The sequence below is a fragment of the Pituophis catenifer genome, unplaced genomic scaffold (genome assembly GCF_029215685.1).
Source record: "Pituophis catenifer annectens isolate HBS135680 unplaced genomic scaffold, rPitCat1.0.hap2 SCAF_1, whole genome shotgun sequence".
Taxonomy (NCBI): domain Eukaryota; kingdom Metazoa; phylum Chordata; class Lepidosauria; order Squamata; family Colubridae; genus Pituophis; species Pituophis catenifer.
In genome coordinates, this window is record NW_027256881.1 from 68,835 (window position 1) to 94,367 (window position 25,533).

Sequence of the window (25,533 nt, forward strand, 5' to 3'; positions counted from 1 at the left end):
CTTTTCTTTTCTTTTCTTTTCTTTTCTTTTCTTTTCTTTTCTTTTCTTTTCTTTTCTTTTCTTTTCTTTTCTTTTCTCCTTTCTTTCTTTCCAGTAGGGAAAATGAATTGATTTCTCTCCCCGCCCCCCAGTGTCCGATCCGGTTTGCAATCAGAGCAGTGATCCGTTCAAACGAACAGGGCGGTGTTACTTTTACAAAGAAGCTCAAATTGATGGATTGTAAAAGTTTTCGTTGGTTGCTGGAAAGGTCAACTTGAGCTGGCCAGCATTTGAGACAGCCTTTCCTGATTTTTTTGTTTGTTTGTTTGTTTTTTGTTTTTGTTTTTTGCTTTAATTTATATGCCGCCCTTCTCCGGAGACTCAGGGCGGCTTACAATGCGTTAAGCAATAGCCTTCATACTTTTGTATATTTATACAAAGTCAGCTTATTGCCTCCACAATCCGGGTCCTCATTTCACCTACCTTAGAAAGGATGGAAGGCTGAGTCAACCTTGAGCCTGGTGAGATTTGAACTCGCAGTAATTGCAGGCAGCTGCTGTTAATAACAGTGCTTTAGTCCACTATACTACAGGCTCTTCTTTGTCGGGGTTATTATTTGTATTTGTATTTATTAGTTTGTCAAACATGTACAAGATAGGTATAAATATAAACGTGGATATGAACGAAAGAAATGAATACAAATAAATGGGGGCAGTAGGACAGGGACGGTAGGCCCACTGGTGCACTTATGCGCGCCCCCTTTACGGACCTCTTAGGAATGGGGTGAGGTCCACGGTGGACAGTTTGAGATTGAAGCTGTGAGGGTTTGAGGATGTAACAACGGAGTTGTTAACGAAGGATGTAACAACGAACCGACAGCAGCCCACCAATGAGAATCTCCATAGAAAAGGTGCTTCTGACTGCATGTTGTGGTCTGCCAGCAGCCTGCAGAGCTGGCAGCGGAGTCGGACAGTGAAGAGGCTGGGGAGGACCATGGGCCAGTCCTGGAGGCTGGGGAAGGCCCGGATGAGGGCTCTGCGTCGGAGGCAGAGATGGGGCCAGGGCCATCGGGGTGTGATGTGCGGACTCCGGAGCCTCCAGAGGCTGACAGCAGAGAGGCAGAGGAACAGGAGGAGCCTGTTCCTAGTGCACACATGAGAAGAGCTGCCAGAAGGCAAGAGCAGCTAAAGCAAAAGGGATGACTCAGGAGTAAGGCCAGGAGATGATTGGCCCCATAAGGCTTAAAAGACCGGCAACGACTCTTGGCTCTTTGTCGGAAAACAACGTTGACAGATTTGTTTCTTGTCTTGCTGCATTCATTTCTTGTCGGCGTCTTCTGCTCCTAAACTTTTGCCGAGAAAAGCCTTTGGCAGGTTGCCTAATTATACCAAGGTTGGTGATAAGGCTGAAGAATTGTGTTATGAAGAATTTGTTTTGAATTAGTTTGGACTACGCTGAGAATGAGTTAATTCTCAGCTGTTCTAATCAAGTCTGTTTCTTTAGAACTGATTGCGTCTGATAATACCTACTTGGGCCTGGGTCACAACCCTGCGCACTTGTTGCGGGAGACAAATTTAGCTCCCGTCGACAACTTCTGAAAGCAACAGTGTCCCTTCTCTGGCTCGTGCGAGGCCATCCTTTGACGCAGCTGCTGTGGCTTGAAGGACTCGCAGACAGATGCCGATTCGTGCTTTGAAGGACCTTTCTTGAATCGGATCTAAAGCTCTATGCAGGGTCATTGCATCCCGAGGCTTGGCTGGCGCTTCGCAGCCCCTTCTGCTTACCCCAAACATAACGCCCAAGGGGGACGCTTTCCGACAGCTGCCTCCCAAGTAGGACAATGGGAGAGGGAGCAAAGTAAAACGGAACAGCTTGTAGCATAAGCCCTTCCCCAATCCACCTCGCCCCCAGTGTCAGCTCAGAACCAACCAGACAGACCGGGATTAAAAAATTAAAATAAATCGGAACAGAATAATTACCTTTAGTGGCAAAATCACCTGCCTCGTGTTATAGATGTCAGCGTCTCAGCGCTGACATAGAAAAGGGAGATAAAGCCTGAACTTTTGCCTGCTAAATCCCTTTGAAGCTCGGTCTCCTTGGAAATGAAGAGGGGGGAAACATTCCTGTGAACTGACGAGAAAAGAAGTCAGGAGAGTGACTTGGAAGATAGCCAATGAGAAGCAGAGAATTGGGGATCGGAAAGGGAGGGATTGGGGGGCAAAGGTCAGTCCTGACCGCGCGAGCCATGATCCGGTTGCTGTGCTCGAATAAAGAGAAAATTTCCTTAAAGATTGGCAGTTTGGAAATTCAATTATTTTGAGATAGCATCGAAGTCTGACAATAGACTCGGTTCAGGGAATCCTCGACTACAATGGCGCCCAACATTTCTGTTGCTAGGCGGAGGCAGTTGTTAGGTGAATTTTGCGGGGGGGGCTCCCCATTTATGAACCTTCTTGCCACCATAGTTGAGTGAGTCACTGCCGTTGTTAAGTGAGGAATGCGGTTGCTAAGTGAATCTAGCTTCCCCCTTGACTTTGCTTAGTGATTAGATGACCCCTGGATGTCAGACTTCCCACAAGTTGAACCTTTAGATAGAAACAATGCTTGACTTAAGAAAAGAATAATTTATTAGAATTAGAATAGAATAGCAATAGCATTTAGACCAGGGGTGAAATCCAAAATTTTCCCCTACCGGTTCTGTGGGCATGGCAAGGGAAGGATATTGCAAAATCTCCATTCCTACCCCACTTCAGGGGAAGAATACTGCAAACTCTCCATTCCCTCCCCTCCTGGGGGAAGAATATTGCAAAATTTCCATTCCTACCCCACTCTGGGGCCAGCCATAGGTGGTATTTGCCAGTTCTCTGAACTACTCAAAATTTCCGCTACCGGTTCTCTAGAACCTGTTAGAACCTGCTGGATTTCACCCCTGATTTAGACTTATATACTGCTTCATAGTGCTTTTACAGCCCTCTCTAAGCGGTTTACAGAGTCAGCCTCTTGCCCCCAACAAAATCTGGATCCTCATTTTATCCCACCTCGGAAGGATGGAAGGCCGAGTCAGCCTTGAGCCTGGTGAGATTTGAACTGCCAAATTGTAGGCAGTCAGCAGAAGTAGCCTGCACTCTAACCACTGCACCACCAGGGCTCATTAGAATAGGAATAGAGAACAGAATCAAATCAGAATGGAGCTGGAAGGGACCTTGGAGGTCTTCTAGTCCAGTCCTCTGCTCAGGTAGGAAACCCTACACCATTTCATACAAACGGTTGCCCAATCTCTTATTTAAAACTTCCAAGCGTTGGAGCATTCACAATTTCTAGAGGGCAACTGTTCCACTGATCAATTTTTCTCACTGGCAGGAAATTTCTCCTTAGTTCCAGATTGCTTCTTTCCTTGATTAGTTTTCCCCACTTTGCTTCTTGTCCTGCCCTCAGGTGCTTTGGAGAATAGCTTGACCACCAAATCTTCTTTGGGGCAGCCCCTGAGATATTGGGACGCTGCTATTATGTCACCCCTAGTCCTTCTCTTTGTTAAGACTCCCCAATTCCAGCAACCGTTCTTTATATGTCTTGGCCTCCTTGTCATGTTTATGTAGTGTAAAATTGGACCCTTTAAGAGCTGCATGCAACGAAATTTCATTTTTGATGTAATCCAATTAGTGTACATTCAAAGTGACAAAGCTCTTCTATTCCTATTCTACTTCTATTCTATTCTACCCTACCCTACCCTACCCTGCTCTATTCTACCCTGCCCTACCCTACTCTTATTCTATTCTACCCTACCGTACCGTACTCTATTCTATTCTATTCTATTCTATTCTATTCTATTCTATTCTATTCTATTCTATTCTATTCTACCGTGCCCTACCCTACCAGCCCTACCCTATTCTATTCTATTCTATCCTACCCTACCCTACCATACTCTATTCTATTCTATTCTACTGTGCCCTACCCTACTCCTATTCTACCCTACCCTACCCTACCATACTCTATTCTATTCTATTCTACCGTGCCCTACCCTACCTGCCGTGCCCTACCCTATTCTATTCTATTCTATTCTATTCTATTCTATTCTATTCTATTCTATTCTATTCTATTCTATTCTATTCTACCCTGCCCTACCCTACTCCTATTCTATTCTATTCTACCCTACCCCTATTCTATCCTACCCTACCCTACCCTACCGTACTCTATTCTATTCTATTCTACCCTGCCCTACCCTACTCCTATTCTATTCTACCCTACCCTACCCTACCGTACTCTATTCTATTCTACCCTACCCTACCCTACCCTACTCCTATTCTATTCTACCCTACCCTACCCCTATTCTATCCTACCCTACCCTACCGTACTCCTATTCTATTCTATTCTACCCTGCCCTACCCCACTCCTATTCTATTCTACCCTACCCTACCCTACCCTACCGTACTCTACTCTATTCTATTCTATTCTATTCTACCATGCCCTACCCTACCTGCCTTACCCTATTCTATTCTATTCTACCCTACCCTACCCCTATTCTATCCTACCCTACCCTACCGTACTCTATTCTATTCTATTCTACCCTGCCCTACCCTACTCCTATTCTACCCTACCCTACCCTACCCCTATTCTATCCTACCCTACCCTACCGTACTCCTATTCTATTCTATTCTACCCTACCCTACCCCTATTCTATCCTACCCTACCCTACCGTACTCCTATTCTATTCTATTCTACCCTGCCCTACCCTACTCCTATTCTATTCTACCCTACCCTACCCTACCCTACCCTACCGTACTCTATTCTATTCTATTCTATTCTACCATGCCCTACCCTACCTGCCTTACCATATTCTATTCTATTCTACCCTACCCTACCCCTATTCTATCCTACCCTACCCTACCGTACTCTATTCTATTCTATTCTACCCTACCCTGCCCTGTTCTGTTCTATTCTATTCTATTCTATTCTATTCTATTCTATTCTATTCTATTCTATTCTATTCTATTCTATTCTATTCTATTCTATTCTATCCACTAGAGGACAATTATAAAAAGTAAGTAGTAGATCCTTTCTCAGTGACTTCCAAGCCTATTGTTTGGCCCTGCACCTAGCCGGATGAGGGTTTTATTATCTGGGCTAGGCTCTTTCAATCCAGTGATTAAATCTGGATTGATTTCCTGATGGCATTTCCTTTTATTTCCTTTTTTTTTTTTTTTTTTTGAGCTCTAATTGACAGACATTGGCATTAAAAAGCCAATACCCACAGAATGGGCAATTTTCCCCCCTGGGTTTGTCACTTCGGCTCAGCGGTTGGTTCAATGCCCAGCCATGCCCAGCGACGGTTGATTGGAAGGCTTCCAGTTAAGGACGGTGGCTGGTAAACAGCGTGAGATGCTTAGATAATCCTGAATTTCTTAGAAGCACAGCCGCGTTCCAAGGCTGCGTTTTATTTCTTTTAAGTCACATTTGAAAGCAGGAACAAGCTGTAGGCAGCTTGTAAAGTCGGACCCGTTGCGTTAATGATTAATAATAACGGGGGGTGGGGGTGGGGAATATAAATTGCTAGAACAAAACCAGTTCTGAAAATAGCTTTGCCAAGTTATTTATAGCGCTGACGTCTCTTTAACATCTTTCTTGGCTCTTGCGATTGTTGTCTGGGAAAGTTTCTGACGACATCGTCGTGTTGCCAACTCAAGTTGTGTTCCGTCGCCAATCAGCTGATGCCCAGGAGATGGAAAACAATTGCTCCAATTTGACTTTAATTGCCTGCAGGGAAGAATGGGCTTGTTTTGTTTTTTTTGTTTTTTTCTCCTTTTGCCCATATTTCATTTTGCCTGGAATTGAGTAAACTTTGTTCTCGGTTGAAAACAAATTCTCAGAAAGACGTGACTCAACAAACAACAGAGAAAGAAGGAAGGGTGGGGAGGGAAAAGAGAAAAGAAGGGCATTTAGAACTCTTGCCTTTGTTGTTCAACTTTGGTCTGGAAATTGGAATGGATTTCATTAAAGCATTTGTACCTGCAGGTAGTCCTCGACTTAACGGCCACAGTGGAGCCCCAGATTTTGGTTGCTAAGCGAGACAGTTGTTAACTGGGGGTTTGCCCCATTCTATGACCTTTCTTGCCGTAGAAGTTAAGTGAATTGCTGCAGTGAAGTTAGGGGCACGGTTGTTAAGTGAACCTGGATGCCCCATTAACTTTGCTTGTCAGGAGGTCGCAAAAGGGGATCACACGACCCCGGGGCACAGCAACCGTCGTAAACATGAGCCGGTTGCCAAGCATTTGAATTTTGATCATGTGACTCTGGGGAGGCGGCGTCAGTTGTGTGAAAAATGGTGATGGCTCTTTTTTCATGTCTAAGACGGGACTAGAACTCACTGTCTCCTGGTGATTGGCCCAAAGTCACGTAGCCGACTTCCATGCCTAACACGGGACTAGAACTCCCCGTCTCCTGGTGATTGGCCCAAACTCACCTGGCCGACTTCCATGCCTAAGGCAGGACTAGAACTCCCCGTCTCCTGGTGTTTGGCCCAAAGTCACCTTGCCAACTTCCGTGCCTAAGGCAGGACTAGAACTCCCCGTCTCCTGGTTTTTGGCCCAAAATCACCCAGCCGACTTCCATGGCTAATGCGGGATTAGAATTCCCGGTCTCCTGGTGTTTGGCCCAAAGCCACTAGCCAACTTCCGTGCCTAACACAGGACTAGAACTCCCCGTCTCCTGGTGATTGGCCCAAAGTCACCCAGCCGTCTTTCATGACTAAGGTGGGATTTCAACTCACAGTTTCTTGCTTTCTAGCCTGGTGCCTTAACCACTGGACTAAACTGGCTCTCTCTACATTTTCTAAATTTAGATTTTTGCCATCAGCACATCTGCTGGGAAGACGTTTCCCCCAAAGCATTCCCTGAAACCAATGCACCAGCCTGAGCCTTTCCGGTCTCATTCAGTCGACGTAGGAAAATCAGAATTAACTGCTTAGCTCGGCTTTTGTCTAGTTTTGAACACCATTAACAAACCAGACGTGGTGGCCCAGTGGCTAAGACACTGAGCTTGTCGATCGAAAGGTCGGCAGTTCAGCGGTTCGAATCCCTAGTGCCGCGTAAATGGGGTGAGCTCCCTTGACTTGTCCCAGCTTCTGCCAACCTAGCAGTTCGAAAGCAGGTAAAAAATGCAAGTAGAAAAATAGGGACCACCTTTGGTGGGAAAGGGACAGCATTCCTTGTGCCTTTGGTGTTGAGTCATGCCGGCCACATGACCACGGAGACGTCTTCGGACAGCGCTGGCTCTTCGGCTTTGAAACGGAGATGAGCACTGCCCCCTAGAGTCGGGAACGAGTAGCACATATGTGCGAGGGGAACCTTTACCTTTTAACTATCCATACACACTTCCCTCTTCCCCATTCTTGATCATCATCTGAAAAACAAAGTTCTTCAGGATGGTACAGGTAGTCCTTGGCTTACAACAGCTTGTTTAGTGGACCATTCAGAGTTTACAACGGCACTGAAAAATGTGATTTATGACCGTTTTTTTACACTTATAACAATTCAGCATCCCCCATTCGACCGCTTGGCAACTGATTCATCGTTATGACGGTCGCAGTGTCCCAAGGGGTGGGGGGGTGTCACGTGATCCCCTTTTGCGACCTCCTGACAAACCGAATCCACGGGGGAAGCCCGATTCGCTTTAACAAGCGTGTGACTTAATTTAACAACCGCAGCGATTCGCTGAACAACCGTAGCCTGAAAAGTTTGTAAAAATGAGGCAGAGCTCTCCTTGAACAGCTGGTTTTGTTTAGCAACCGAAAGTGTGGCCGTAAATCGAGGATTACCCGCATTTTAAAGTAGTTGGCGGCTAGATTGAAAAAAAAAAAACCCCAGCTGATATTTGGAAGCCAAAGGTGGAAAAAAATCCTTGCTCAATCTTGAGATACAAGGACACCGGTCCAGTGGAAGTTTAATCAGTAAGATAAGAAATATTTAGAGCCCTTTTAAAGCGATCGCTCCATTGGTTCTTGCAAGCTCATCGTCCGGGACGCTCTGTTCTTGTCCCAGGTAACGGCGGCTGTATTTTTCCGGCATAGATTTTTTTCAAGACCGTTCCGTCTGGATTTCAGAACAACCTGTTCTTCCTAGGGATGTCCTCCAGGGATTTGAAATGTTCCAGGTGGCCGATATGCCCTCGGTTTTAGCCCTTGCTGTTTGCTTTGCCAATACACCTTGATTTAAGCTTTGTTTAATCATCCTCCGCCAACAATTCGCAGCAGAAAAACACAAAGCTTTTTTTTTTTTTTTTAAATGGGGGAGGTTTATGGGAGGCGTGTGGAGGGCATCCGCCCCATAATCATTGACACGCGCGCGCACACACACACACACACAAAACCACACACACTGTTTTTCCTGCGAAGTTCCAAGGAACCTTTTGTCAATAAAAGGATGACTTCATCGTCCCACCTGGAAGGTTAACAGGTGAATGCTCTTCTTGTTTGTTGAAGAGCAGAACTTGGAGGGAAGTTTTCCAACTGCCAGTTGTTGCCAACATAAGACCAACAAAACGTTGCACACGGCCACACGCACGCCGTGTGGGTGTTTCTGTGTCCTTTTGGATACCCCTCACCCAATGAAAGAGTTACGCAGTTGTAGATTGCGGGTGTTTTCGAGGGGGTGGGAGCTCTCTCGAATCAACACCAGCTTCCTTTGTCCATTTTTAAAGTTTTGACAGCAGAAGGAATCTTAAAGAGTATAGCTGGTCCTTGACTTATGACGACAAACGAGCCCAAAATTTCTGTTGCTAAAGTTAAACATTTCTTAAGGGAGTTTTGCCCCCCACTTTATTTATTTATTTATTATTGGTTCGGTTTATATGCCGCCCTTCTCCGGAGACTCAGGGCGACTTACAATGCGTTAAGCAATAGGCTTCATACTTTTTTGTATATACCTGCTTAGTAGGGCTTTCGGGCCTCCCCTAAGCGGTCTTCTTTTTTATACAAAGTCAGCTTATTGCCCCCACAATCCAGGTCCTCATTTTACCTACCTCGGAAGGATGGAAGGCTGAGTCAACCTTCTATTCTATTCTTGATCCCATCCCTTCGGTTTTAATTTGTAATTGGTTTTAACTGGGTTGTTTTAAATTGAGGGCCAAAATTATTTAATGTCTTTTAAACTGCTTTTAAATTTTATATGTTATGTTTTATCTTGGCTGTTCACCGCCCTGAGTCCTGTTGGAGAAGGGCGGTATATAAATAAAATAAAATTTATTTTTTTATTTTTATTTTATTTCAAATTTATATACCGCACCTTCTCCCAAGGGACTCAGGGCGGTGTACAGCCATACAATACAAACATTAAGAACAATTAAAAGAATATATATTAATTTGGCCCCAGTTTAAAATGACAAACCAATTAAAAATTTAAAATTTAAAAATATGTTAGGCCAGCCCAGCTTGATGAAAAAAGAAAGTTTTAAGGGCACGGCGGAAGGCACCAAGGTCTTGGATTCTCCTTATCTCAGGGCAGCTGGTTCCATAGGGTAGGTACCCCACAGAGAAGGCTCTCCGTCTGGGGGTCGCCAGCCGGCACTGTCTGGCCAACGGCACCCTGAGGAGGCCCTCTCTGTGCGAGCGAACCGGTCGGCGGGAGGCTATTGGCGGCAGAAGGCGGTCTCGCAAATACCCCGGCCCTAAGCCATGGAGCGCTTTAAAGGTGGTCACCAACACCTTGAAGCGCACCCGGAAGACCACAGGAAGCCAGTGCAGCTCGCGCAGGAGAGGTGTCACATGGGAGCGCCCCGTCGCTCCCATAATCCGTAGGCCAGGGGTCTGCAACCTTAAACACTCAAAGAGCCATTTGGACCCGTTTCCCACAGAAAAGAAAACACCGGGAGCCACAAAACCCTTCCCGTGCCTGACTATTTCTTGAGCGGCCACAAAACTAGCACATGTAGTTAAATTAAACGTTCTGTTTTCTTCCGAAACTTTTCTTTTCTTGGATTTATCCATGGTTGGCCTACCGGGGGTTGAAACGCTCAATAAATCGCGTGCCGGTGGGTGTCGCACATTGGCGGTTGTGACGCATATTTTGAGTGACGGAGCCGCAGCAGTCCCCTAATCATCCTTGTTCTTCTCTGCCCTCTTTCCAGAGTTTCAACCTATATATATATATATATATATTGCGGTGACCAGAACTGGAGGCAGTATTCCAAATGATAGGAAAAAAAACCCAGGATGCACCACCTATAGTAAAAGCCTGCCAGTTTCTAACCGTAATCCAGATGCCCTCTTGATCGATTCCGATTCCCGCCCTTCAGCAGCTCAGAAGGGCAAAGAGTCCTCTGGGAGGAGAGTTGATAGTCTTCCCCATCTCAAATGGAGGCAAAACAGTCTTGGCAAGAAAGCTGCCTCTGCACAGATTCGCCCTTCGTGAAATTAAGGACAGGACAGGCAGCGTGTGACGGTGGGTCCCTTGAAATGAAATCACCATAGTTTCAGGTAGTCCTTGACTTAACAGACATGGTGGCTCTAGTGATTAGAAGGCCGTATTGCAGGCTAAACTCTGCCCACAGCCCGGAAGTTCGATCCTGACCGGCTTAAGGTTGACTCAGCCTTCCATCCTTCCGAGGTGGGTAAAATGAGGACCCAGATTGTTGGGGGGCAAGAGGCTGACTCTGTAAACTGCTTAGAGAGGGCTGGAAAGCACTGTGGGGCGATATATAAGTCTATATCTCATGCTATTGTGAAGGAAGGAAGGAAGAAAATTATTCTGAGTGTTCCTTATGTATAAAATGGGGCCTTGGTGGCGCAGCAGACTAAAGCACTGTTAAGTAACACCAGCTGCCTGCAATTACTGCAAGTTCAAATCTCACCAGGCTCGAGTTTGACTCAGCCTTCCATCCTTCCGAGGTGGGTAAAATGAGGACCAAGATTGTGGGGCAATAAGCTGACTTTGTATATAAAAAGAACACCGCTTAGGGGGCCCCCGAAAGCCCTACTAAGCAGGTATATACAAAAAGTATGAAGGCTATTGCTTAACGTATTGTAAGCCGTCCTGAGTCTCCGGAAAAGGGTGGCATATAAATCGAACCAATAAATGAAGGAAGGAAGGAAGGAAGGAAGGAAGGAAGGAAGGAAGGAAGGAATATGGTGGCAGTTGTTATAAGACAGTATTGCAGGTAATTCTGCTCATAGTCAGGAGTTCGATTCTGATCGGCTCAAAGTTGACTGAGCCTTCCATTCTTCGAGGTGGGTAAAATGAGGACCCGGATTGTTGGGGGCAAGAGGCTGACTCTATAAACTGCTTAGAGAGGGCTGGAAAGCACTGTGAAGTGGTATATAAGTCTAAGTGCTATTGCGAAGGAAGGAAGGAAAGAAAGAAAATTATTCTGAGTGTTCCTTATGTATAAAAGAGGAAGGAAGGAATCTGTGGTGGCACAGTTGTTATAAGGCAGTATTGCAGGTAATTCTGCTCATAGTCAGGAGTTCGATTCTGATCGGCTCAAAGTTGACTCAGACTTACATCCTTCCGAGATGGGTAAAATGAGGACCCAGATTGTTGGGGGCAAGAGGCTGACTCTGTAAACCGCTTAGAGAGGGCTGTAAAAGGTCCTATGCAGTGGTATGTAAGTCTAAGTGCTATTGCTATTGGGATCAGAATTTCTGTTGCGGTTGTTGAGTGAATTGCATCTGATTTTAGAACCTTTTTTGCCATGGTTAAGCGAACTGCTGTGGTTGTTGAGTGAATCACACGGTCCTTAAGCAAATCCGGCTTCCCACGTTGACTTGGCTTGCTGGAAGCTGGCCGGGAAGGTCGCAAATAGGGGATCGTGGGATTCTGTCACCGTCGTAAACAAATGCCAAAATTTTGATTACATGACTGCGTTCGTTGCAAGTGTGAGGACCAGTCGTATGTCACTTTTTTCAGTGCGGTTGCAACTTCAAACATCCGTCGCTAAACGGATGATTAATTTCCTGACAGTGAGAACAATTAACCAGTGGAACAACTTGCCTCCAGAAGTTGTGAATGCTCCAACACTCGAAGTTTTTAAAAAGAGATTGGGTAACCATTTGTCTGAAGTGGTGTAGGGTTTCCTGCCTGGGCAGGGGGTTGGACTAGAAGACCTCCAAGGTCCCTTCCAACCAGGGTGGATAAAAATCAATGATTTTTTTAAAATATCAAAAAAATCAGATTTTTTTTTTTTTGATTTAAATCAGATTTTTTTGATTTAAATCGGATTTTTTTTTTTTATCAAATTTCTTTTAATAAAAAAACTTTTGGGGTAAAAATCTATCGTAAGATAGTTTTCTATTTAAGATACATAAATAATTTAGTTTATTCAGCATGAAATGGAGCTTAGTTATATAGCATGAGGCTGTACATTCTGCAACACTGGGACTATCGGTGAGTCAACAGTGGGTCGAAGGAGTAGCAGAGATGACAGCTGCTCTTTAAAAATTATGATTTAAATCGAGTTGATTTAAATCAAGCCTTTTTACTAGAGATTGAAATCATGATTTAAATTGTGATTTAAATCAAATCCACCCTGTTTCCAACTCTATTATTCTATTCTATTCTATTCTATTCTATTCTATTCTATTCTATTCTATTCTATTCTATTCTATTCTATTCTATTCTAAATCCCGCTATTCATTTGTTCTTATAAAGCTCATACGTGTTTTAAGTGGGTTAAGGATTTCCTGCCTCAGATCAGATGGATATACTTCAACTCCCAAAGTACCCCACCCAGAATGGGGTATTCTGGGAGTTGAAGTCCACCCATCTGCAAATGGCTGACATTAGGAAACACCGATGTAATAAATAGAAACCTCTCCAGCTTGGTCTTCTCTGGATGCTTTGGGACGGCATCTCCCACCTGCTGGGAAGTGACAGTCACAAGACACCAGATGAGATTCCATCTCTGCCACAGATCACTCAATATCACTGGCCGGTCACTGCGCGAAGCCAAAGAGTGGGCAATGCCCTCTTTTAAAATCCCGGGCTACGTTTTTATGTCTCTGCCTTTGGAAACCTTGCCCTAACCGTGTATGAATGCTTTTTTAGCCACAAGTGGGCTTTGATTGTAAAGGCAATTTCTAAACTCAAGTTTGTGGTGTTTTTCCTTTTTTTCTCTTACAGAAGCTTTCTTCAGTCACCCGTTCCTGGATCAGGTTTCAACGGTCAAAAAATGTAAGCCGAAATGCCCTTCTCGACTGACCCTTTGAGCTTTCCGTAAGGCGTGGATGAAACACCGAGATCTTTCCTTTAGTAGGCCTTTGGGATGGGCAAATGTGGCCCTTTTACAACCTGTGGACTTCAACTCCCAGAATTCCTGAGTTTAGTTTAGTTTAGTTTTAGTTTTAGTTTTAGTTTTATTTGATTTGATTTGTATACCGTCCTACTCCCGAAGGACTCAGGGCGGTGAACAGCCAAAGGATAAAAAACATAAATACAAAATTTAAAACTGAATAAAATCGAATTAAACAATTTGGCCGAAGACAGATTTAAAACACCCCAATAAATGAAAAACGAACTAAAATTTACATTTTAAAAAGGGGGAAAAGGGAAACAGTTAGGCCAGGCCAGCCTGATGGAATAAAAATGTATTTATGTATTTGTATTTATGTTTTTTATCCTTTGGCTGTTCACCGCCCTGAGTCCTTCAGGAGTAGGGCGGTATACAAATCAAATAAAACTAAAACTAAACTAAACTAAACTAAACTAAACTAAACTAAACTAAACTAAACTAAACTAAACTAAACTAAACTAAACTCAGGAATTCTGGGAGTTGAAGTCCACAGGTTCTAAAAGGGCCACATTTGCCCACCCCTGCGATGGGAGGATAAAATCAGGCCTGTTGACGGATTTGTCTGTTTTCACCTTGATTGATTTCAAACACAGGTAGCCCTCAACTTAACGACCCCGCTTGAGCCCAAAATTTAGGTGGCTCGGCAAGAAATTCGTTGCGTTTTGCCCCATTTTACGGCTTTCCTTGCCACGTTGGTTAAGCGAAGCACTGCCGTCGTAAAATTAGTAACTTGGTTGTTAAGTGAATCTGGTTTCCCCCGTGGAGTTTGGTTGTCAGAAGGTCGCAAATGGGATCACAGGACCCCATTTGCGACCGTCATAAATATGAGTCAGTTGTCAAGCATCCGAATCATGTGACCATGGGGACACTGCAATGGTCATAAGTGTGAAAAATGGTCCTAAATCACTTTTTTTCCGGTGCCATTGTAATTTCAAACTGTCACTAAGCGAACTGTTGTAAGTTGAGGACTACCTTGTTAGAATGTTTTTAGACCTGATGTGTGTTCTTTAATCATCAAGACTACTGCTTTGGGTTAATAGCAGGGGTGAAATGCTCCCGGTTCGGACCGGATCACCCGATCCGGTAGCGATGGAGGCGGGTGGTTCGGAGAACCGGTAGCAAAAATCCCTGCTCGCACCCCCCCCCCCCCACACACACACACACACGCCCAGCTGAGCCGCACAATCATCAGAGGCTTTTTTTTTTACTTTTAAAAGCATTTTTTCTACAACCTCTTCGGCCAAAAAATGCTTTTAAAAGTAAAAAAAAAAAAAAAAGCCTCTGATGATCGCGCGGCTCAGCTGGGATCGTCAGAGGCTTTTAAAAGAAAAAAACCCTTTTTTTCTTTTAAATGCTTCTGACGATCCAAGCTGAGTTGCCTGATTGTCAGAGGCATTTAAAAGAAAAAAAGCCTCTGCCCATCAGGCAACTCAACTGGGATCATCAGAGCCTTTTGAAAGCATTTTTTTTACAACCTCTTCATCGAAGAGGTTGTAGAAAAAATGGTTTTAAATTTTTTTTAAAAAAATGGCCACACCCACCCAGTCACATTACCCCACCACCACCAAGCCACGCCCACAGAACCAGTAGTAACAAATTTTGGATTTCACCCCTGGTTAATAGTTTGGTTGCTTATTTTTTATAGGGGTAATCCTCAATTTACGACTAAAATTGAGCCCCAGATTTCTGTTACTAAGTGGGACAGTTGTTAAGTGAGTTTTGCTCCATTTTACGACTTTCTGACCACCGTTGTTAAGTGAATCACTGCAGTTGTTAGGTTATTGGCACGGCAGATCAGTGAATCTGGCTTTCCCTCTCCCCCCCCCCCCTTGACTTTGCTTGTCAGAGGGTCGCAAAAGTTGACCCCAGGACAACCGTCATCAATACGAGTCACTGGCCAAGCGTCTTGAGTTTTTGATCATGCGACCATGGGGATGTTGCAACGGTCGTTAAGTGTGAAAAAAACGGTCCTAGGTCACTTTTTTCAGTGCCGTTGTCACTTCGGACGGTCACTAAATGAACTGTCGTAAGTCGAGGACTACCTGTATTTGAGTGGCCAGAGCGTGTGGCAGGGCTGCTGCTGGGTGGATGTGTGAGTGGCTGGCAGGTCATGAACCCAGAGGGCCTGGGGGAAAGTGCACAGGTAGGGGAGGCCTCCCCAAACAACCGTCTTTCCTACCGTCTTCCCCAGTGACCCTGCTTGTGGGGAGGCAGCAGGGAATGTCACAAACAGTGAATCACGTCAGCGATAGACTCTGCAACCGTCATGAGTGCCAGCCAATTCCCACCTGCCCTGATCGTGATGACCTGACCACAGGGCCCACTGGGATGGCTGGAACTACAAGGTTGTAAGTCCCCCTCATCCATGTTCTGTCGTAACTTTGAACCATCACTGAACGAGCGGTTGTTAACCAAGGACTACCTTGTCTTGTTATCTGCTTCAGGATTTGTACACTCTAGACCAGGGGTCTCCAAACTTGGCAACATTGGGGACTTCAAATCCCAGAATTCCCCAGCCATCCAAACTTAACTCCTTTAAAACTTGTAGACTTCAACTCCCAGAATTCCCCATCCAGCACTTGGCTACTTTAAGACCTGTGGAGGACTTCCAACTCCCAGAATTCCCTAGCCAGCATTTGGCAACTTTAAGACTAGTGGACGTCAACTCCCAAAATTCTTCATCCAGCACTTGGCAACTTTAAGATTTATGGACTTCAACTCCCAGAATTCCCCAGCCAGCACTTGGCAATTTTTAAGACCTGTGGACTTAAGCTCCCAGAATTCCCCAGCCGTCCAAATTTAATCACTTTAAAACTTGGGGACTTCAACTCCCAGAGTTCCCCAACCATCCACATTTAATCACTTTAAAACTTAGCGACTTCAACTCCCAGAATTCCCCAACCATCCACATTTAATCACTTTAAAACTTAGCGACTTCAACTCCCAGAATTCCCCAGCCATCCAAATTTAATCACTTTAAAACTTGTGGACTTCAGCTCCCAGAATTCCCCTAGCCAGCACTTGGCAACTTTAAAACTTGTGGACTTCAACTCCCAGAATTCCCCTAGCCAGCACTTGGCAATTTTTAAGACCTGTGGACTTCAGCTCCCAGAATTCCCCAGCCGTCCAAATTTAATCACTTTAAAACTTGGGGATTTCAACTCCCAGAATTCCCCAGCCAGCACTTGGCAACTTTTAAGATGAATGGACTGACTGGGGTATTCTGGGAGTTGAAGTCCACAAGTTTTAAAGTGGTTTTAAGTTTGGAGATCCCTCATCTAGACTGCAGCTCCCTGGAGGCATGCACCTGTCCGGATACTCTGCAAGAGTGAAGCTTCTCCTTTTTGAAATTGTTCATTCTTTGCAGCCCACCTGTCTGTGGTTTCATTTCTGCCTGTTTTTGTTTTTGTTCTCCTCCATTCAGCTTGTCCTGTACCTGTTCCGGCACCTGCTGGGTCAGTCTCTGGCGGATCCTGTGGTAGCTCTCCCTCCTGCCGGTTTGCTTCTCCCCCAGTAAGTCCTGCTCCGATTTGGAAAGAAAATTGGTTCTCTGTATTTCTGAATTGTGGTGGGAGGGGGGTGGGCAAGTGGATGGGCATTTTCTGTGCGTCAAAGGATGTCCCCACCACTGATTAACTGTTCTCACTGACAGGAACTTTCTCCTTAATTCTAGGTTGGGATCTCTCTTTATTAAGCTTCCATTTTTTAATTCTCATAACACTGTCATAGGCCTAAGAAATTCAGCCATGTGATGGACTGTATTGCTATTATCCCCTCATTTCTCCTCTTTCCTGCTATCTTCTCCCGTTGGTATCTTACGACTTACCACTTTGTTGTTTGTATCTTATGATGAATGGCTGTAACTATGATTTATGATCTATGACATCACTTTGTTGTTGTGTGTGTGTACACAGAGAGTTTCTGCACCAGAGGCGAATCCCTTGTGTGTCCAATCACACTTGGCTGATAAAGAATATCTGTTCTGTTCTATTCTATTCCTATTCCATTCTGTTTTGTTTCTGTTCTGTTCTACTCTACTCTTCTCTACTCTACTCTACTCCTCTACTCTACCCCTCCTCACCCCACCCCACCCCACTCTACCGTACTCTACTCTACTCTACTTTAATTCTGTTCTGGTCTACTCTACCCTACCATACCGTACACTATTCTAGTCTAATTCTGTTCTGTTCTGCTCTGCTCTACTCTACTCTACTCTACTCTACTCTACTCCTCTACTCTACCCCTCCTCACCCCACCCCACCCCACCCCACCCCACTCTACCGTACTCTACTTAAATTCTGTTCTGGTCTACTCTACTCTACCCTACCCTACCGTACACTATTCTAGTCTAATTCTATTCTGCTCGACTCGACTCGACTCTACTCTACTCTACTCTACTCTACTCCTCTACTCTACCCCTCCTCACCCCACCCCACTCTACCATACTCTACTCTACTTTAATTCTGTTCTGGTCTACTCTACCCTACCCTACTGTACGCTATTCTAGTCTAATTCTGTCCTGCTCTGCTCTGCTCTCCTCTACTCCTCTACTCTACCCCTCCTCACCCCACCCCACTCTACCGTACTCTACTCTATTTTAATTCTGTTCTGGTCTACTCTACCCTACCCTACTGTACGCTATTCTAGTCTAATTCTGCTCTGCTCTACTCTACTCTACTCTACTCTACTCTACTCTACTCTACTCTACTCTACTTTACCGTGCCTTACCCTACCCCATCTGTTCCTTCTTGTCCTTCCCTCTGGTGCTTTGGAGAATAGGTCGACCTTTTCTTCTTTGTGGCCACCCCTCAAATATTGGAAGACTCCTGTCATATCCTGAGTCCTGTTGGAGAAGGGCGGTATACAAATTAAATCAATAATAATAATAATATCACCTCTACTCCTTCTCTTTGTTAGACTTGGACAAGTTCCCGCAACCGTTTTTCGTATCTTTTAGGCTCCAGACCCCTAATCATCTTTGTTGCTCTTCTACATTTGGCATCTTTTCTGGAGGGGCATCTCATATTGTGGAATCTTCTCTCTCCAGAGCTCAGGTTGGCCTCATCACTTTCTGAGCCTCTGAAGGCCCCTTTCAGATAGCGAGAGCAATCACACTTCGATTATATACTGCTTCACAGTGCTTTATAGCCCTCTCTAAGTGGTTTACAGAATCAGCCGATGGCCCCCAACAATCTGGGTCCTCATTTTACCCACCTCGGAAGGATGGAAGGATGAGTCAACCTTGAGCTGGACAGGATTGAACTTCAGGGCTGTGGGCAGAGTTAGCCTGAAATACTGGATTATAACAATTGTGCCAGCATTCATTCCTTCCTTCCTTCCTTCCTTCCTTCCTTCCTTCCTTCCTTCCTTCCTTCCTTCCTTCCTTCCTTCTGTTGCAATAGCACTTAGATTTACATACTGCTCCGTAGGGCCTTTTACAGTGTTTACAGAGTCAGCCTCCTGCCCCCAACAATCTGGGTCCTCGTTTTTACCCACCCTGGAAGGATGGAAGGCTGAGTCAACCTTGAGCTGGTCAGGATCGAACTGCTGGCAGCCAGCAGTCAGCAGAAGTAGCCTGCAGTGCTGCATTCTTACCACTGCGCCACCACGGCTCTTAAGATCTGGTTAGACCAGTAGGCCTCAGACCCTCGGGGACAGGTGAACTAGTATCTTTGTTCTTATTCTTAGTAGCATCCCTTCGTCTGCTGTTTTCTTTGTTCTCCCTTTGTTTTTATGGTTTTAATGTGTCTTTTTAATCCTTAATCCTGATAATGGATTTTAGGTATTTATTAATTCCTTTAGCTTTGTTGTATACCGCCCGAGGTCGCTTCTTTGATGAAATGGGCGGCCACATCAATGGGAGTAAATATATAAATAAAATATTGCATGAACTGGACCGAAGAACTTCTTTACTTGTGAACTTTAAGGGCAAGGGTGACAGCTCAGTGAACAGGACGTGTTTTCCTTGTGGGATATCTCAGGTCAAAACAAGCCATGCAAGAGGCTCTGAATCATAGCTGGAAACGGCATTGGCACCTGAGTTTGTCCAGGCATATCATTGGCCAAAAGTAAAAATGCTTTGGTTTAATGACTTTTTTTCCCCGGGCTTTCAAAGTCCTCTCTTCTTTTTTTTTTTATTTTTATTTTTTTATTTATTATTAAATGTATAGACTGCCCTTCTCCCGAAGGACTCAGGGCGGTGTACAGCCAAAGTAAAAAACATGAATTCAAACATTAAAAACAATTTAAAAAGAAATATATAAATTTGGTCCCAAAGTTAAAAAACAATAGCAAAACATATTAAAAACATTTAAAAAGCATTAAGCCAGCCCGGCTTGCTGAAAAAGGAAGGTCTTCAGGGCACGGCGGAAGGCACCGAGGTCTTGAATTCTTCGTATCTCTGGGGGCAGTTGATTCCAGAGAGCAGGTGCCCCCACAGACAAGGCCCTCCCCCTGGGGGACACCAGTCTACATTGCTTGGCCGATGGCACCCTGAGGAGACCCTCTCTGTGGCAGCGCACCCGTCGGTGGGAGGTCATTGGTGGCAGCAGACGGTCTCGAAGGTATCCAGGTCCTATGCCATGGAGCGCTTTAAAGGTGATGACCAACACCTTGAAGCGCACCCGAAAGACCACGGGGAGCCAGTGCAGCTCACGCAGGAGGGTGTTATGTGGGAGCGCCATGCAGGTCCCGCCACTACCTGCGCGGCCGCATTCTGGACCAGCTGAAGTCTCTGCGTGCTCTTCAAGGGGAGCCCCACGTAGAGAGCATTGCCATAGTCCAGGCGAGAGGTGACGAGGGCATGAGTGACTGTGCACAAGGAATCCCGATCTAGGAAAGGCCACAACTGGCGGATCAGGCGAACCTGATAAAAAGTCCCCCTGGCAACAGCCGTCAGATGTTTCTCCAAGGACAGCTGCGTATCCAGGAGGACCCCCAAGTTGCGTGCCTTCTCCATGGGGGCCAATGACTCGCCTACAATAGTCAGTGATGGAGTCAACTGACTATATCGGGATGCCGGGAGCCACAGCCACTCAGTCTTGGAAGGGTTGAGCCTGAGCCTGTTCCTCCCCATCCAGATCCGCACAGCCTCCAGGCACTGGGACATCACTTCAAGGGCATCGTTGGGGTGGCCTTGAAGTTCCCTCCAATACAGTTTCTAGTTCCAGTCAGTAAATTGAAAATATAAGGTGGTTATCGGAGATGAATCCTCCTGCAACTGTTCTTCATGTGTTTTAGTCTCCAAGCTCTTTAATCATCTTAGTTGCTCTTCTCTGCACTTTTTCCAAAGTCTCAACATGCTGGCTAGGGAATTCTGGGAGTTGAAGTTCACAGGTCTTCCAAGTTGCCAACACTTCTGCTATAGAGAGAGAATAGGTAGAATTTCCCCACCTGCCTTTGCAAACCTGTTGCCTCAGATTCTTCCATCTTCTCTCCAGTCCCTTCCAGATATGCAGCACATCCAAGAAGACAACCTGTCCTCTCCACCCTTGGGACCTCCGAATTACCTTCAGGTGTCCAAAGATTCTGCCAGCACCAGTAGCAAGAATTCCTCCTGCGACACCGATGACTTTGTCCTGGTTCCACACAACATCTCTTCCGACCAGTCGTGTAAGATTCCTGCTTTATGAATAACCAGCTGTTTTCCACAATTCTCAGTTTTCTCTTTGCTGACGCTTTAACTGACTTCCACTGAGGAGTGTGGCAGGGTTAGGTTGTGTGTTATGTAGCAGGTTTGATTCGTATTGCAGGAGCCAATCTGGGTCGGTCACCGGGACCGGAGGTTTTGTCTTCCGAGCTTTCGGACTTCTGGAGCCCATTTTCAAGAGAAATTCTCTCTAGCAGTGTGTGTGCTTTGCGCTGTTCTGTGTGTGGTATTTACATGATGCCTGCTATGTGTGGCTTTTTAGATGCTGATTGGGGTGTTGATGGCTGGTTAGTAACCTGTTTCCTCCAAAATAAGCCCCAGGATGATTTTTCCAGGATGCTCGTAAGATAAGCCCTACCCCCAAAATAAGCCCCAGTTAAGATCATCAACTAGATGGGTGCATTTCAGGGGTGAAATGCTCCCGGTTCAGACCGGATCGCCCGATCTGATAGCGATGGAGGTGGGTGGTTCGGAGAACCGGTAGCAAAAATCCCTCTCTTCCCCCCACCCCACCCTGCTCAGCTGAGCCGCACAATAATCAGAGGCTTTTTTTTTTACTTTTAAAACCATTTTTTCTATAACCTCTTCGGCCAAAAAATGCTTTTAAAAGTAAAAAAGAAAAAAAAAAGCCTTTGATGATCGTGCGGCTCAGCTGGGATCGTCAGAGCCTTTTAAAAGAAAAAAAGCCTTTTTTTTCTTTTAAATGCCTCTGACGATCCAAGCTGAGTTGCCTGATCAGCAGAGGCTTTTTAAAAAACCTCTGCCGATCAGGCAACTCAGCTGGGATGGTCAGAGCCTTTTGAAAGCATTTTTTTACAACCTCTTCGCCGAAGAGGTTGTAGAAAAAATGGTTTTAAAAGTTTTTTAAATATTGGCCACACCCACCCAGTCACATTACCACCACCAAGCCACGCCCACAGAACCGGTAGTAACAAATTTTAGATTTCACCACTGGTGCATTTAGTACCGTATTTCCTCGAAAATAAGACCTAACTAGAAAATAAAACCTACCATGGTTTTTCCAGGATGCGCATAAGATAAACCCTACCCCAAAAATAAGCCCCAGTTAAGATCGTCAGCCAGATGGATGGATTTAGTACCTGTATTTCCCCGAAAATAAGACCATATTGGAAAATAAGCCCTAATGCGTCTTTTGGAGCAAAAATTAATATAAGACCTGATCTGATTTTTGGGGAAACACGGTAAGTCATTGGCTGTTGTTTCCTTGTGCTGCCAAACCCTCGTCTCCAAAGCACCTGATAAGCTGCACTCCTGTTTGACTGACAAGAAGTCTGTTTCCCAGACTTCAATCATTCCCCTGTTGTCGGGGTTCCAAGTAACACCCCCAACGAAAGAAGACTCCGAGGCTAGGCATTCCTCAAAGTTCCATTTTATTAGAGATGTCATATTGGCACAGCTGGGAAAACCCAAATCTGAAAGCTTCCAGGTTTTCCCCACCCAAAAGAAAGTTCAAGTCCCTACCCAGCACCCACATGTCCATCACATGGTCCAAGCAATGCACCATCCAAAACTGAAGATACCTCCCAGTCCCCTCAAGGCCAGTGCAAGGTGTCAAGTTTCGTGGTCGTCCCGTATAAAATGCATTTCAAACAAAATCTTTGAGGAAAAATCTCCTTTTTATTCAGCACGACATCCTAACCTGAGTCCAAAGGAAGCCAACACTGGCATCCAGCCCCAAGACCCTCCCTTTCTGTTCCCCACTCCCCTGCACTCATTGGCCATCTTCAAAGTCATTCTACCCCTAATCTACTCCAACTCAAAGGAATTTCCCCCCTCCCATCTCATCTCCTCGGAAACATTATCTCCAGGGAAAAGAAGTAGGTGAAAAGTCATCCGTCCCTTTCCAGACGCCTTCGCTTCTCCTTCTTATGTCAGCACTAGAGTAAATGCAGGTTGAAGTGCTGACACAGGGCACCGTGGCCTTGACTCTCTGAGAAAAGAATGTTATTTTGACTACATATCACCCATGCTCTATACAATCCCCCCCTCCCAGTTTCCCACAGTAGAAAAAAAACCCGTAAAAGATGGCTTCCAGGCCTGACACCAGTAAAGGATTTGAGAAGTTTTAATACCCAAGCTTTTATCTTTTTTTCTTTTTCTTTTTTTTTTCATTTATCAGGGCACCTGTGTTTGCACAGTTATCTCCCGTTCAATGGAATGAAAAACATGTTTTGTTTCTCTATGGGAGAGAAGTGCCAGTTCAGAGGAATACATTCCTCTTTGAGTTCCTCGCCTTCTTAACCCTTTCCTTTTCTGAACTCTCGGTAGAGAAGGAGACCTTCAAAGAATCAACATTTTTATAAAAACCAGAGCAGGAGGTGTGTATAGAATTGCAGTTGGGAAGAATGTTTAGGATCAAATCTAGGTGTGGCCTTAATTGCTTTATTGCGGACAGTGGAAAAAAGAAAATAGCTTCATTTGTTCGACAGCAGGGGTGTCCAACTCGTTTTCATTGAGGGCCGCATCAGGGTTGGGTTTTACCTTGGAGGGCGTGGTCAGCTCGATGTCAGTCATCTCGGGGGCACCTGTAATGACCAAGAGCTAATGCAGGATTTCCCTGAGACTCTCCCTCACTCTCATTTATAATCATCCTTCCTTTTCTTCATTTTCCTTCCCTCTTCATTCTCCATTCTTCTTCCTTCCCCTCTTTCCATCTTTTTCCTTCCTTGTTCTCTTTTCATCTTCCCTTTTTTTTTTTTTCTTTCTTTCCTCTTTCCTCTTTCCCTTTCTCCTTTCCTGTCCCTTGCATGCTCAAATTTTTTTTTTATTATTTATTTATTTTTATATGCCGCCCTTCTCTGGAGACTCAGGGCGGCTTACAATGCGTTAAGCAATAGCCTTCATACTTTTGTATATTTAAACAAAGTCAGCTTATTGCCCCCACAAACCGGGTCCTCATTTTACCCACCTTAGAAAGGATGGAAGGCTGAGTCGACCTTGAGCTTGGTGAGAATTGAACTCGCAGTAATTGCAGGCAGCTGGATGTTAATTGCTGCCTTAGTAGGAGGCATTAGCCTCCTACGCCACTCAGGCTCCTATGCAAAAGGGGAAACATTTCTCCTTTTTTTAGTTTGATGTATGTATGTATGTATGTATGTATGTATTGATTGATTGATTGATTGATTGGTTCAATTTATATGCCGCCCTTCTCCGGAGACTCAGGGCGGCTTACAATACGTTAAGTGAATCACTGCAGTTGTTAAATTAGTCACACGGTTGTTAAGTGAATCTGGATTCTCCCTTGTCTTTGCTTTGTCAAAAACAGATCACATGACCCCAGAACACCATAATGTCATTGATTGATTGATTGATTGATTGATTGATTGATTGGATTTATATGCCGCCCTTCTCCGGAGACTCAAGGTGGCTTACAATGCGTTAAGCAACAGCCTTCATACTTTTGTATATACCTGCTTAGTAGGGCTTTCGGCCACCCCCTAAGCGGTGTTCTTTTTTATACAAAGTCAGCTTATTGCCCCCACAATCCGGGTCCTCATTTTACCTACCTCGCAAGGATGGAAGGCTGAGTCAACCTTGAGCCTGGGGAGATTTGAACTTGCAGTAATTGCAGGCAGCTGGTGTTACTTAGCAGCACTTTAGTCTGCTGCGCCACCAAGGCTCTTATTGCCAGCAAAAACGGAGCCTTGGGGGGGGCTGACACCCCCACACCCCCGAGTTCTATTTTAGCTGGCAGAGGCACCCCGGGCCAGTCCTTTGCTGTTTCCAGGGCGGCTCTGTGGACCAGATCTAAGCACCCCCGTGAGCCGGATCCGGCCCGCAGGCCTTGAGTTTGACACCCCTGTTCTACAGGTAGTTCCCACTTAATGACCCCAATTAAGAGGGTCAACTCATCACTGAGCAGCAGGGTTGTTAAACGAATTCTCACGTGACCAGCCCATTTAGCAAAGGCAATCCCAGTTGATATGGTGGGTGCTCTCTGAGCTTGGTTGTTTTCTTGCCAGACGTTTCATGACCCAACTAGGTAACATCATCAGTGCTAGAAGGCAGTGGGGTTTGCTCTTATTTATCATAGCTTGCTTGCCCTGACAGTGTTAAGCGGGAGTTTTTCTTTGTAGTTCCTCAATTAGGCTGGGATGGATGGATGGATGGATGGATGGATGGATGGATGTCCTTGGTGCTCTCTCAGTTTAGTGGTTTCCTTGCAGACATTTCCCGGCTCAATTAGGTAACGTCATCAGCGTTAGAAGGTGGTGGGCTTTGTGGAGTGGAGGAGGAAGAGAAAGAGAAGGACTATGGAGTCCTTCGTGCTCTCTAAATTGGGTTGTTTCTTTTTGTCAGATGTTTCATGACCCAGTTAGGTAACATCAGTGCTAGAAGGAAAGGGGGATTATGAGCGGAGGAGGAGAAGAAGAAGGAGAGGAGGGGGAGGAAGACTATGGAGTCCTTGGTGCTTTCTGAGTCGGATTGTTTTTTTTGTCTTTTGTTTTATCAGATGTTTCATGGCCCAGTTAGGTAACATCATCAGTGCCGGAAGGAAGGGGGTGTTACGGAATGGAGGAGGGGGCGGGAAGAAGAGGAGGAAAGGAAGGAGGAGTGAGACTGTGGGGTCCTTGATGCTGTCTGAGCTGGGTAGTTTTCTTGCAGACGTT

General features: G+C 45.3%; 1 protein-coding gene across 2 annotated transcripts in view; it reads left to right on the plus strand.

The window, feature by feature from the left end:
* Nucleotides 1-25,533, plus strand: part of ULK2 (unc-51 like autophagy activating kinase 2) — a 154,058-nt gene that overhangs the window by 65,684 nt on the left and 62,841 nt on the right. For both annotated transcript variants that reach the window (XM_070931981.1, XM_070931982.1), the window contains 3 exons: nt 13,086-13,136; nt 16,679-16,767; nt 20,694-20,865. In XM_070931981.1, coding sequence (XP_070788082.1) covers nt 13,086-13,136; nt 16,679-16,767; nt 20,694-20,865 — 312 coding nt within the window. The remainder of the gene's footprint in view (nt 1-13,085; nt 13,137-16,678; nt 16,768-20,693; nt 20,866-25,533) is intronic.